The sequence below is a fragment of the Mercenaria mercenaria genome, chromosome 10 (genome assembly GCF_021730395.1).
Source record: "Mercenaria mercenaria strain notata chromosome 10, MADL_Memer_1, whole genome shotgun sequence".
Classification (NCBI taxonomy): domain Eukaryota; kingdom Metazoa; phylum Mollusca; class Bivalvia; order Venerida; family Veneridae; genus Mercenaria; species Mercenaria mercenaria.
In genome coordinates, this window is record NC_069370.1 from 63,525,710 (window position 1) to 63,540,675 (window position 14,966).

Consider the following 14,966-nt stretch of genomic DNA (forward strand, 5'->3'; position numbering starts at 1 on the left):
TTCTGTATAGTAAACTCAGCAAGAATATTAAGTCTCAAGATTAGGCTAAGTTCAAAACTAGGTCATTGTGAGTTTGAAACTGGGTCACCTGCATTTTCTACATACATCAATTACATGAAAGCATGACGTTCAGAATGGTGGCTTGTATAGAATGTAGGTCATGAGCAGAATCTATTCATTTGTGTCAAAAACAGTTACCAACGAGGTCACATTTTCTAACTAATAAACATGAATTTTTCATTTAAAACTGTTTCATCTTTGGTCTAAAACTAAGTTACCAGGTCAGATGATAGAAAAGTCTTGAGGCTTAGAAGTACGCTTTGAGAAACAAAAATCAAACAACAAGAAATCATAGAAAGAAAGAGTTGTTTAACATGAAAATTGAACAGCATGTAAAACATGTAAATTACTTTATGAAACAAGTGTCAGTATACTGATATAAACATTGAATTTTGGAAAAGGACTGCCTAAAGGGGCCTAAAGGGGCCCCACTTCTGGACAGTAAAATGCATTTAAAAACTCACCATTTTCAAAGAACTATTACACATGTTTGTTTTGATGTATTTGCAATAGCGTGCCAGTGATGAAATTTCACATAACAAGGTGGAAAACAGTTTTCACCAATTGTTTATCTTTATTCTTTTACAAATGGCATTCATTATCAAAGGGAGACAACTTTTTTCAAATATTTTAAGTACAAATGGCATTCATTTTCAAAGGGAGACAACTGTTTCTGAAAATGCCATTTGTACTTAAAATATTTGGAAAAAGTTGTCTCCCTTAGCACTCTGATTACAAAGATATTGTTCACATTTGATTTGAATTGTTAAAAAGTGTAGACTCTAGTGGGTGAGGCTGAATTCTTTAAGTACATGTTACAGCGTTCTTAGGTAATTGTAGATGCATTCCAAATACAGGTTTGTAATTGAGCATTTTACTTTCCACAGATGTTCCTTGTATGCATCTGTATAATAGAAATTGTTATATATATTCCTGAAATATTTTCCTTCCAGGTAATAAAATAATATCATTCCAGGGTTGACTTTGAGGGAAAAGAAAGAATACCTATAGATGCCTACTATGGAATCGGTTTTATTTGTGCGGGGCTTATTTTCATGGATCAATCCACAATATTGTACCCCAGCAAAAAATGTATTTAAGTTACTTTTCGATTATGATGCCGAAGAAATGAAAGATTGTTGTATATGTCACTGACCAGAGTGACCAAGATAGTTCTCTCTTGCACAAGTCTGTTAGTTTAGTGATGACAATGATGATGTTTTTGATGATGAGTCCAATATCCAGTACATATATCTATACTGTAAAAGTCATGCTGCAAGGATTAATATTTTGTGTCTGCCAATGCAAGTGCACTATGTTGGTTTTCTCATGGTGTGGCTCATTAATGTTTTTGGCTATTTAAGCTAGAGCTTTGTTTCCTGGCCAATCACGGAGATGAGCCTCAGACAGATTGGTTATTGACCATCATGTATAGCGTGTTTTATTTGACCTGGTGAGGCAGAGTTAATCTCTGGCCTATGCAAATAATGGTTATCACAAAAAAACAAGCAAAATAGGTAGAGCTGCAGTGGTTAGAATGTAAGGCAGATGGCCAGTGAATAAGAAATCAGGTTGCCGAATATACTACATATCCTGCACAATAATACAGTGGACCGTCGCGAAACCCCGCCCAGCCATGTCGATTAAAATGGACTATATCATGGTAAACTTAAATGTATGGACTAATAATAAATAAAAACATTTAAGTATTGCAGTGTGCGACATTAACGTTTTAACACTGTAGCCAATGGGGCTACGGACTTCCAATTTTGGTGCCCAACAGAATTTTTCATAGACCAATTTTCGCACAAGAGTCAACAAGACTTTCATTCCAATATGTTTTATTTAATTTCTTTTAATATACTGCTGTAGGTTGGTGAATGGTGATATATTTCAGATTATTTGGAATTTTGTATGAGTTTTTCAGAATTGATTTTGTAATTTGAAACAGTGTTCACAAAATTGTGCAGAAAGTGAGACACGAGTCATGAAATGAGATCAAAAGCAGCTTTGTAGACTAGAAATAGCTTGGCAAAAATATATATTGGATTTGATTTTTTAGCTCACCTGAGCACAAAGTGCTCAAGGTGTGCTTTTGTGATCGCCCTGTGTCAGTCGTCAAAGGTGAGCTTTTGTGATCGCCCTATGTCCTTCGTCCGTCGTCAACAATTTGACTGTTAACACTCTAGAGGTCGCAATTTTGGCCCAATCTTAATGAAACTTGGTCAGAATGTTACCCTCATAAAAATCTTGGACGAGTTTGATATTGGGTCATCTGGGGTCAAAAACTAGGTCACCAGGTCAAATCAAAGGAAAAGCTTGTTAACACTCTAGAGGTCACAATTTTTGCTCAATCTTAATGAAACTTGGTCAGAATGTTACCCTCAATAAAATCTTGGATGAATTTGATATTGGGTCATCTAGGGTCAAAAACTAGGTCACCAGGTCAAATCAAAGGAAAAGCTTGTTAACACTCTAGAGGTCACAATTTTGGCCCAGTCTTAATGAAACTTGGTCAGAATGTTACCCTTAATAAAATCTTGGACAAGTTCGATATTGGGTCATCTTGGGTCAAAAACTAGGTCACCAGGTCAAATCAAAGGAAAAGCTTGTTAACACTGTAGAGGCCACATTGATAAATATATCTTCATGAAACTTGGTCAGAATGTTACTCATGATGATCTTAAAGTCCAGTTTGAATCTGGGTCATGTAGGGTCAAAAACTAGATCACCAGGTCAAATCAAAGGAAAAGCTAGTTAACACTCTAGAGGCCACATTTATGACCATATCTTAATGAAAATTTGGGCAGATTGTTAATCTTGGTGATCTATAGGCAGGGGTTCCACTAGACCTGAAAACCCAAGAGTTCCAGGACCCTTGGGCCCAAATTTTGAAGGGTCCTTTTCCAAAATACAGGAGTCCTGTCCCAACACGTCCATATAATTCACTATATTTTTTATTTAGTAATACGTAGATCTTTACCTAAGAAAACAATAAACCCAAGATCATGTTATAGCATAATAAAAATGTCAGTTCCAGGTCACATAGTCTCATATTGTAAACTAATATTTATCAAAATTCATGTTATTTTGATTAGGTTTTTCTTCAATATTTCATTTAATTTTTAATAACAGTACAGTGCTATAACACTCTATAAAAATGTATCCAAAATGTACTATCCGGATACTGGTACACTTTCGAAATGTCATCGGAAAGTAGTTTTTGCTCAGTTTACTTGGTCAACTAAGCTAAATCAGAGATAGTTCCTCAAATAATGATGCTACTTATCATTAAAAACTGCACTGAAAGTCAGTTTTTTTAAGGAATTTTGGAAATATGCATATGCCATCAGGTGTAATTAGACTCGTGAACAGACATTCTAAACTTATTTTTGCTTTCGAAATTGATCAAAATTTGTGAAGTTTCTTGTTGAAATTACGATATGATAACTAAACAATGTTCTAATTTAAAGTTGGCATGAAAAAATCCCGCAGGGCACTTTTCACATGCTCGGTAATCAGCTGCTTACGATAATTTAATAATTGGCGCCTTTTTTGACAGTACACAGGATCCAATACGCTTTATCAATTAATTTCAACACTTCATTGATTCTTGTTACCTATGTGCACTAGCTGTGACGTAACTTGCTGATAAAAAAATCAGCGAGGCATATTTACATGAGAAAGGGCGGGATTTAGCAGAAGATCAAAGGCAGGAGGGCATGACCGTGAGTGCTTATTTTGAATACACGAGTCTATCGTGGAAATAGTTTTACTGAAGGAAATGAATGATAAGAGAAAGGATTATCAAAGGAAAATGCCCCCGGGTCCCGAAGGACGCACAGGCAAGTATCGTGCCGGGTCCTTTGAGCGTCTTTTGAAAATCTCCCGGATCCGGACCCGGGGTCCCGGGTCAAATGGAACCCCTGCTATAGGTCATGTTCAAATCTGGGTCAGGTGGGATCAAAAATTAGGTCACCGGGTCAAATCAAAGGAAAAGCTTGTTAACACTTTAGAGGCCACATTTATGACCATATCTTAATGAAACTATCTTGATGATCTTTAGGTCAATAGGTCAGGTGAGCGATACAGGGCCTTCATGGCCCTCTTTTTTATACACAGTAGACCGGGAAATAAAATGGATTCAATCTGTACAAATTTGCAGAAACAAAAGTTATCTGAATTTGAATTTCGTTTGAGTACTATCGTTTCCGATAAATAGGGCAATGGTGACCGAAAGAAGAACTATTCCCAAAAAACAGACCTCTTTCCCATATTTTTTAGCCGCTCAGGTGAGTTTTTCTGATCGCATCTGTAGTCTGTCGTCTGTCAACATTTAGCTTGTTTATGCAATAGAGGCTGTATTTTTCAACTGATCTTCATGAAATTTGGTCAGAATGATAGCCTTGATGAAATCTAGGCCGAGTTCGAAAATGCGTCATCTGGGGTCAAAAACTAGGTCACTAGGTCAAATCAAAGAAAAACCTTGTGTATGCGATAGAGGCTGTATTTTTCAATTAATCTTTATGAATATTGGTCAGAATGATAGCCTTGATGAATTCTAGGCCGAGTTCGAAAATGGATCATCTCGGGTCAAAAACTAGGTCACTAGGTCAAATCAAAGAAAAACCTTGTGTATGCGATAGAGGCTGTATTTTTCATTTAATCGTCATGAATATTGGCCAGAATGATAACCTTGATGAAATCTAGGCCGAGTTCGAAAATGGATCATCTCGGGTCAAAAAATAGTTCAGTAGGTCAAATCAAAGAAAAACATTGTGTATGCGATAGAGGCTGTATTTTTCAATTAATCTTCATGAATATTGGTCAGAATGATTGCCTTGATAAAATCTAGGCCGAGTTTGAAAATGGGTCATCTTAGATCAGAAACTAGGTCACTAGGTCAAATCAAAGAAAAACCTTGTGTATGCGATAGAGGCTGTATTTTTCAATTGATCTTCATCAATATTGGTCAGAATGATTGCCTTGATGAAATCTAGGCCGAGTTCGAAAATGGGTCATCTGGGGTCAAAAACTAGGTCACTAGGTCAAATCAAAGAAAAACCTTGTGTATGCAATAGAGGCTGTATTTTTCAATTGATCTTCATGAATATTGGTCAGAATGATTGCCTTGATAAAATCTAGGCTGATTGCGAAAATGGGTCATCTGGGTTCAAAAACTAGGTCACTAGGTCAAATCAAAGAAAAACCTTGTGTATGCGATAGAGGCTGTATTTTTCAATTTATCTTCATGACATTTGGTCAGAATGATTGCATTGATGAAATCTAGGTTGAGTTTGAATATGGGTCATCTGGGATCAAAAAGTAGGTCACTAGGTCAAATCTAAGAAAAACTTTGTGTATGTGATAGAGGCTGTATTTTTCAATTGATCTTCCTGAAATTAAGTCAGAATGATTGCCTTGATGAAATCTAGGTTGAAATTGAATATGGGTCATCTGAGGTCAAAAACTAGGTCAAATTAAAGAAAAACCTTATGTATGCGATAGAGGCTGTATTTTTCAATTGATATTCATGAAATTTCCTCAGAATGATTGCCTTGATAAAATCTACGTTGAGTTTGATTATCGGTCATTGGACTCAAAAAGTAGGTCACTAAATCAAATCAAAGAAAACCTTTCTGTATGCGATAGAGACTGTATTTTTCAATTAATCTTCATGAAATTTGGTCAGAATGATTGCCTTGATGTAATCTAGGTCAAGTTCAATTATGGGTCATCTGGGTCAAAAAGTAGGTCACTAGGTTAAATCAAAGAAAAACCTTGTGTATGCGATAGAGGCTGTATTTTTCAACTGATCTTCATGAAATTTTGTCAAAATGATAGCCTTGATGAAATCTAGGTCAAGTTCGAATATGGGTCATCTGGGTTTAAAAACTAGGTCACTAAGTCAAATCAAGGTAAAACCTTGTGTTTGCAATAGGGACTGCATTTTACACTGGATTTCATAAAATTTGGTCAAAATGGTTGGCTTGGTGAAATCTAGGTCAAGTTCGAATATGGGTAGTCTGGGGTCAAAAACCAGGTCACTAGGTCAAATCAAAGAAAATACTTATTTATACTCAAGATTTTTTGCTCCAATTTTAATACCAATTGGTTAGAATATTTTTTTTCCATGAAATCATTAGGTCAAACATGTTTACACTGTTATGGTGTGTTTCTCAGGTGAGCCACCTAGGGCCATCTTGGCCCTCTTGTTTTTCTTTTTTCTGCTGTTAGTATCAATGCTGTTGGCCTTTTGAATGCCCTTCCTGGCTGTGCCCCACCGAAATACTTCAACTGATTCATTCTCGGCGCACATGTCGTCATCTCTTGGGTACCCCAGTTAACTCCATTGCAGCTGAGGTAGATTTTACGAAAGTGTAAAACGCACGGAACCTGTGTAAATGTAAACACGATCTGCCGACGAGGGAACTTAGCAAAATGCATGCATTTGCAATGATCGTTTTCGGTAAATTAATTCCTCAGAATTATTCATAGCCCTACGGTCTGCTGATTTTCTGTCGCCCGAGCCGATTTTTCTTAGCCACGGGTATGGGCTACCATTAATGTTGTACACTGGTATTATCTGTAGTATTTAGACTGAAAATATAAATAATAACTTATATTCTAATACGACCCAGTTTGTTTGCCAATTAAACAAAGAAGGCTGAAAACTGTGTGTTATAATTCAACAATTCATTTGTCTGACATCACAATAATTACCTCATAGCATTAAACATCATAACGGTGTGCTGGAAAAGAAAACAACAGAAATCAGATACAAATTTGATAGATATAGTCAAGGATGTACATAATAATCCTTGATAACATGTTAGAATTGAAATAATTAATCTCAAACAGTGATTTGCTTATGAATAAAATCATTTTTGTCGTTCAGATGAGCATATTGTTATATTGCTCGGGCTGCGCTCTCATGATATAATTCCTTCGCATCTATACTCCAAACAATGATTTTATTCAATGACAAATCACTGTTTGGGATATATTATTTCTTAAATGATAACTGCCTTAACTCACTGAAATATAACTTTAAAGATCAAGTAGTGACAGTTTTCTAGGATTCTATAACCCTTATATCTCACAGAGGGACTCCATCCAGGGTTACCTACCAATTTAAATAAAAAACACAATAATGTCTTTTTTATTTAGAGTAAATAAAAGATAACATATGTAAGGAAAAAGGTTTCAAGGTTATTGTTGTTTATGTTACTTTGTCATATCTGTTTTTTGACATAATTTCCAGTTGTTTTTGACTTTGCTCTGCACCAGCTGATGCAGATATGATACCAGTCAAGTTCACATTACAGGCTGGTGACAAGTGATGGATATCTGTTCATAAGGAAATGTCATTAAATATTAATCCTACCATAATGTTTATGAAACATATTTAGTTTTTATTTTCCAGCTAACAGTTATTGTGATATAAAATCATTAAGTGTGTTTTATTACAAAAAAAATCTTATTAATTTTAGGAAAATGCTACAGGAAATATCATAAAATATTAATAATACGACATAGTCCTGTACTGGAACGCTAGTTTTCTCCGGTTGTTAAATTATATAACTATATTAAATCATTATGGTTTTGAACTGACATTTTTAGTAAATTTTATATTAGCTATCATAATCCAGACTGTCTGGTATTTCTGGAGTACAGTTTGACTTTGCCGTTTGAGAGTCGTTTTATACTGATTAGGGAAATCATTCGAATCAGCATGATTTACCTTGCATTATTTAGGTAAGAACCACTATCCTACTGAATAACACTACCTAAATAATGGACTATTCCATTATAAAAAGTACAAAAACATAGCTGACATTAAAATGGAACTATAAATTAAATGAGTTTATAGTTTGGCAGTAGATATTGGTGGTCACGGCTATACCGGTAGTTCTGACAAAGATTTGTCGGTCAGCATAATATACATGTTTTTGATAAGTGATTGGTTCATGGAAATTAAATAATAAATGTTAATATTAATCTGTTCAGCTGACTCATTGTCCTAAATGATGAGTACTGTCTCATGCATATACATGTAGCATAATTATGTCATCTTATCTCTGGGGGAGACATATTGTTTTTGCCCCATCTGTCTGTCTGTCACACTTCATTTCCAATCAATAACTGTAGAACCATTTTACTTAGAACCTTCAAACTTCATAGGGTGATAATGCTTATGGAGTAGATGACCTTATTGTTTTTGGGGTCACTTGATCAAAGGTCAAGGTCACAGGGGCATGAATATGAAAGAAGCATTTTCTATCAATAACTTGAGAACTATTTGATCCAGAAAATTGAAAATTCATAGAATGAGTGGACATGCAGAGTAGATGACCCTTTCTGATTTTTGGGGTCACTGGATCAAAGGTCAAGGTCACAGGGGAACCACTTGACCCAGAACATTGAAACTTCATGGGATGATTGGACATGTCAAGTCAATGATCCCTATTGCATTTCAGTCACTAAGCTAACCATGATGTCTGTAGGAATTTTGCGCATAATTATCACTTTTTGACTTCTTGCCTATTACTACTATGCTTTTTGGGAGGCCTGTCCTTTTCTACAAAAGCATCTTCTGTATCATGTTGGCAAAACATATCTACTAATAGTATGATTCTTTAGAGCAAGGCTTTCTTAAAAAATACAGTTTTCTTAACTGTTGACTATTCTGTATAATTATACCATTTTGGATGTTAATTCTGCAGATGGTCAAGAAGCACGGAATAATATTATTGCTGGGAAAATGTTAAAAAAGGTCAAAGTGTTTTAAACAGATGTTTAATTGTTTGATTAGGAAGACATTAAATCATAAATAGTAGCAATTACTCTTTTGGAAAGAAAGTACCACTGACTACAATAGTGCACTTTCAGCCAGCCTTCTTAGTAATGGTTACCCAATGCAGATGTACCAAGCAGAAAGTGAGGATTGGCATAACAAGATGATATGTCAAATGCAAGAACCATATTGACAGCTCAAAAGTCATTGTGCAAGGTTGAACTTAAGTACAATGTAAATGATCAGTTGTCAAAGTGCCACACATTTCTATGTCTTATATCACAAAGTGGCAGCATTCATGTCCTTTAGATAAGCCGCGCCGTGAGAAAACCAACATAGTGGCTTTGCGACTAGCATGGATGCAGACCAGCCTGCGCTTCCGTGCAGTCTGGTCAGGAACCATGATGTTCGCTAACAGTTTCTTTAATTGCAATAGGCTTCGAAAGTGAACAGCATGGATCCTGATCAGACTGCGCAAATGTGCAGGCTGGTCTGGATCCATACTGGTCACAAAGCCACTATGTTGGTTTTCTCATGGTGCGGCTCAGATACATTTCCCATTTGATAACTGAATATATTTAATATGTCTTGTGTGTTTTCAGATCACCTTGTGGCTCATGGGAGAATGAATGAAAAAGAGGCTAGAAAAAAATTTAAACAAATAGTAGCTGCGGTATCATATTGCCATAGTCGGCATGTTGTACATAGGGACTTAAAAGCCGAAAATTTGCTTCTAGATGCTGGTCTCAATATAAAAATAGCAGGTATAGTAATGCTATTTAAATTCTACTTTTTAGCCCACCATCTGATGATGGTGGGCTATTCAAATCACTCTGCGTCCGTGGTCCGTCGTCCTTCCGTCCGTCCTTCCGTCAGTCCTTCCGTCCGTTAACAATTTCTCGTTATCGCATCTCCTCAGAAATTACCAGGGGGATTTTGACCAAACTTTGTCAGAATGATGTATTGGTACCCTAGTTGTGTCCCCCTGAAAATCAGACTGGTTCAACAATTTTTTATTGAGTTATGGCCCTTTGTTTATTTCTATAATTTACATAGATTTATATAGGGAAAAACTTTGAAAATCTTCTTGTCCAAAACCACAGAGCCTAGGGCTTTGATATTTGGTATGAAGCATCATCTAGTGGTCCTTTAGCAAGATGACTCAAATTACTTCCCTGGGGTCTAATATGGTCCCGCCCCGGGGGCACTTGGTTTATATAGACTTATATAGGGAAACACTTTGAAAAACCTCTTGTTCAAAACCACAGGGCCTAGGGCTTTGATATTTAGTATGTGACATCATCTAGTGGTCCTCTACTAAGATTGTTCAAATTATCCCCCTAGGGTCAAATATGGCCCCGCCCCGGGGGTCACATGGTTTACATAGACTTATATAGGGAAAAACTTTGAAAATCTTCTTGTCCAAACCACAAAGCACTGAAAAAAACTTTGACCTCGACATTGACCTAGTGACCTACTTTCACATTTTTGAAGTTACAGGCTTCAAATTTGGACCACATGCATAGTTCTGTGTTCCGAAATAAAATTTGCCCTTGATTTTGACCTAGTGACCTACTTTCACATTTCTCGAGCTACAGCTTTCAAATTTGGACCACTTGCATAGTTTTGTGTACCAAAATGAACTTTGACCTTAAGATTGACCTAGTGACCTACTTTCACATTTTTGTAGCTACAGGCTTCAAATTTAGACCACATGCATAGGATTGTGTACCGAAACAAACTTTGACCTTGACATTGACCTACTTTCACATTTTTGAAGGTACAGGCTTTAAATTTGGACCACATGCATAGATTTGTGTTCTGAAGTGTAATTTGACCTTGATTTTGACCTAGTGACCTACTTTCACATTTCTCAAGCTACAGCTTTCAAATTTGGCTCACATGCATAGTTTTGTGTACCGAAATAAACTTTGACCTTAAAATTGACCTAGTGAGCTACTTTCAAATTTCTCAAACTACAGCCTTCAAACTTGATGCACATGCATAGTTTTGTGTACAAAGAACTTTGTCCATGAAATTGATCTAGTGACCTTCTTTCACATTTCTCAAGCTACAGCTTTCGAATTTGGACCACATGCACAGTGTTGTGTACGGAAATGAAATTTGACCTTGAGCTAGTCAATAAGTCTTGAAAATTGGAACACTCAAAAATGGCACATTGGTGGGCGCCAAGATCACTCTGTGATCTCTTGTTAAAGTCTGAATTGGTGTCTCTCTGTCAGCTGAAGTAACAACATGAGAGTAAATGCTGAAGAAAAATATTTGTTATAATATCTTATGTTGCTAAAAAAATGTTTTTAAATCTCTGAAAAAGTTGTATTATGTAATGCGACATAAAAAAGAAGGGAGATGTATTAAATGCTATTATAAATCATTTAATGAAAGATTAATTGGTATGAACGAATGCACTGCAGTAGTTAATGTCAGTTATTTTTATATGATTCACATTAACTCTTCTATAAACTTTAACAAAATTGTTTCTCTTCTTAGATTGAGGTTTGCACACAAGTTGCTCTTTATTGAATTAAAACATTACACAAGTTATTGAGGTGGCTTAAACATGGTGAATAGTGAATATATCCTATAATTTGGCAAAGTTATTCCTCTTTTCAGACTTGGAAAATGCAGGTTTAAGTTTTTCATAGAAACATCTTTCTAGTACTTGGTTGAAACTTCACACAGATGCTCGGTGCAATTGTAAAAGATCACAGCATCGAGTCCCATACTTTTATATAAATTTGGACAATATATGTATACATATTCCTTAATAGAAAATCCATGTTACTGACAAGCCTTTGAAGAGTCAAGTCTGCTATTTTTTTCTATTACTTGAAGCATACACTAGACAAGAAAAAATATCTAGCACAGGTTGCAGTTTTGGATAGAAGATCAGACTTGTCGGTAACTTGATTTTGCTTTCTTTTCCACTTCAGATTTTGGGTTTAGCAATTTATTTGATACAGACACAAAATTGAAGACGTGGTGTGGCAGTCCACCTTACGCAGCTCCTGAATTATTTGAAGGCAAAGAATACGATGCTCCTAAAGTTGATATATGGGTCAGTTTAATATACATATAGCTAAAAAATAAATATTTTACTGAAAGTTATGCCCTTCAGTCATGCAAGCCGTTAAAGGAAAACAAGTGTTTGTACTTGTCAGAGTTGAACTTATATAGGAATTCGACTTGTGCATCTCTTTTACTGTGAAACTGTTTTGTTGGTTTTTAGCTGAAGGTAGACCTATTGCACTCACTTATTTATCGCTTTCTGTGGCCATGTCCAGATTTTGCTAAACTTTTTATGTATAGGTGTGTCTCAGTAGCCACAGGGAACAGATTGAAACTTCACACACATGCTCTTTGTTATAATCTGACGTGCAGTGCATTGGTTCCTTACTTTGTTCTGTGTTTTAACAACGTTATGCCCTATTGGAAAAAAGATAAATTGTTTTACAATTACATTTGTGACTGAAAATGGATTTAATTTGCCTTCATTCTTAAAATTCATCTACAAAAAGAATAAATGATGTTTCCAATCATATAACAAGTGTGTTCTTCTATGGAGTTCAGTATTAATGGGTGGGTTAACCGACTGTCATTATAGCACTTAATTATTGATGAAGAATGGTGTTAAATGCTTCTCAAACAACATAATAAATTATGGATAAATCCTGGGTTGTTTTCTGCTGGAGAAAAGGTTGAGAAAAACAAGGAAGCATTTACCTTGTCAGTTAATAATGATTTAATACTGATAAGTTTGTACCGTCAATTAAATAACACCTTTGATCTTATATTTGAAAATGTGCCTAGCAGTGTAACTTAAGAAGACTATGTATTGAACAGCACTTCCCTTATACACCTTTGTGGTTTAGTGTTAACATGCTTGACAGACAATCCAAAGGTCTGAGGTTTGAATCTCGGACTAGGAATTAGGTTGTCTGTTGTATTTAGGACCTACATCTCTGGTTATGAGGTCAAGTTCAAATTGACCATTTCCACATTAGCATTTTATAACTTTTCTCCAAACCTTGAGCCAGAATATAAATTTGAGACCAGTCTCGAAATTCAACCATTTGATTGGCTGAAATTATGTTCAGTTTTGAGAATGACCAATGGCAGGTTTCATTCTGAGAATAAACATGTTTTATAGATTGTAATTCAATACTCACACATACCCTTACCCTGTTGTTGCTGTTTTTTCTTTTTACAGAGTCTAGGTGTAGTATTATATGTTCTGGTTTGTGGTGCTCTTCCTTTTGATGGCAGTTCATTACAGAGTTTACGGACTCGGGTGCTAAGTGGCAAATTCAGAGTCCCCTTTTTTATGACCACAGGTAAGAAATATTTTCATTACAGACAATAAATTTGTTACTGCAAGATTGCAGTATTTTGTTCAAAGAAAGAATTCATAGATACAGCGTTATAGATAATTGGAATGTTTAGTTTGAATGTATTTCCATTTGTTGCTTGTGTAAAGTCCATAATAAAAGCACCTTAAACAATCAACAAATGTGAGGCATGTGGGCCAAATGGTTAAGATTGCTGATGTCAAATCACAGAGGTAGGTTGGAGCCTTACTGAGGTCATCTTGTGAGGAAGGTACCCGGCAGGCTTTCTAAAGTATGCTGGTTCTTCCTAGATGCCTGCCCATGCTGATACCATGTCCATCAGGGCTCCTATACCTTTCTCCACAATTGTACATGTAAGCAAGAAAGTCACCATAATTATGTCTTGAACTGTGCTAGTGTTACTTGAAAAATCTGTTCTTAAATTCCCTATGTATTCAGTGAACACCCCTCTGATAAACAAGTGGTACCACCCAAAATGAATGATGGACCAATCCATTATAGAAATTTAGCAGGCTTAAGGTTAATAAGAGGAGTCATAACTTTATCTTTCAATATACATTTTAGATGATTGATTAACAATAGAAAACAAAAACAAAGTAACATAAACAATAAGAGGATGATGTATTTTCCTAGCTGTGTGACTGTACATCAAGTCATAATTGATGTAGATAATGCACTTGCAGAGGTAACCTGCATTTGATTAGTGCAAGGTTATGAAAATAAGTGTCTAATTATCTAGTAATGAATTCAAATGCATGATTGTTTGTATGTGCCAAGTTACAGGGCCAGTTAGTGTATGCTGCGAAATCATTTACTTTTGTTGGCACAAACTTTTGGGGTTTTGTTTGTGGGGTCATGAAGAGCTTTTCATTCGGTTTTGGTGTATTGAAATAAAGTTCAGTGTAAAGGTAGCTTATGGTTTGACCAATTTTTGATAGCATGCACGGGCAAGGTAAAGATAACCATACTAAAGTAGAAAGAGTCCACTTGAGTCGGAATAAGCAATTTCAAGGTCCCTATTACTGAAAATTGTGCTCAATTACTCAAGTCAATGTAGAAAGAGTAATGGAGCTACAGCAAAAAACAGCTTATATAATAGGGTGGCATTACATATTTAACCATCTGCAAGTGTCATTTGTTTCTGAATATTGAAAAAAAGGTATTTTCTAAATTCATTTGAAAAGGGCATTTTATGCACAAATTTATTGCTTTAAAATGTTTTTTTTTTTTTTGTTTAGGGTTCTTTTGGTAATTATGTCTCCCCCCCCCCCCCCACCCTCTGGGAGAGACATATTGTTTTTGCCCTGTCCTTCCGTCCGAGCTTCTGTACGACACACTTCATTTCCGATCAATAAATGGAGAACCATTTGACCTAGAACCTTCAAATTTCATAGGACGGCAGGGCTTATGGAGTAGACGATCCCTATAGTTTTTGGGGTCACTCCGTCAAAGGTCAAGGTCACAGGGGCCTGAACATGGAAAAACCATTTCCGATCAATAACTTCAGAACCACCTGACCCAGAATGTTGAAACTTCATAGGATGATTGGACATGCAGAGTAGATGACTCCTATTGTTTTTTGGGTCACTCCGTCAAAGGTCAAGGTCACAGGGGCCTGAACATGAAAAAACATTTCTGATCAATACCTTGTCAATGAGAACCACTTGACTCAGAATGTTGAAACTTCATAAGATGATTGGTCATGCAGAATAGATGACCCCTATTGATTTTTGGGTCAC

The 14,966-nt window shown here is 35.9% G+C and overlaps 1 protein-coding gene across 1 annotated transcript in view; it reads left to right on the forward strand.

Annotated features, from left to right (window-relative positions):
* LOC123561400 (serine/threonine-protein kinase SIK3-like) overlaps positions 1 to 14,966 on the forward strand; it is a 102,093-nt gene that overhangs the window by 15,733 nt on the left and 71,394 nt on the right. Inside the window, exons 4-6 of the mRNA XM_045353747.2 lie at positions 9,460 to 9,621; positions 11,812 to 11,936; positions 13,089 to 13,212. Coding sequence (XP_045209682.2) covers positions 9,460 to 9,621; positions 11,812 to 11,936; positions 13,089 to 13,212 — 411 coding nt within the window. The remainder of the gene's footprint in view (positions 1 to 9,459; positions 9,622 to 11,811; positions 11,937 to 13,088; positions 13,213 to 14,966) is intronic.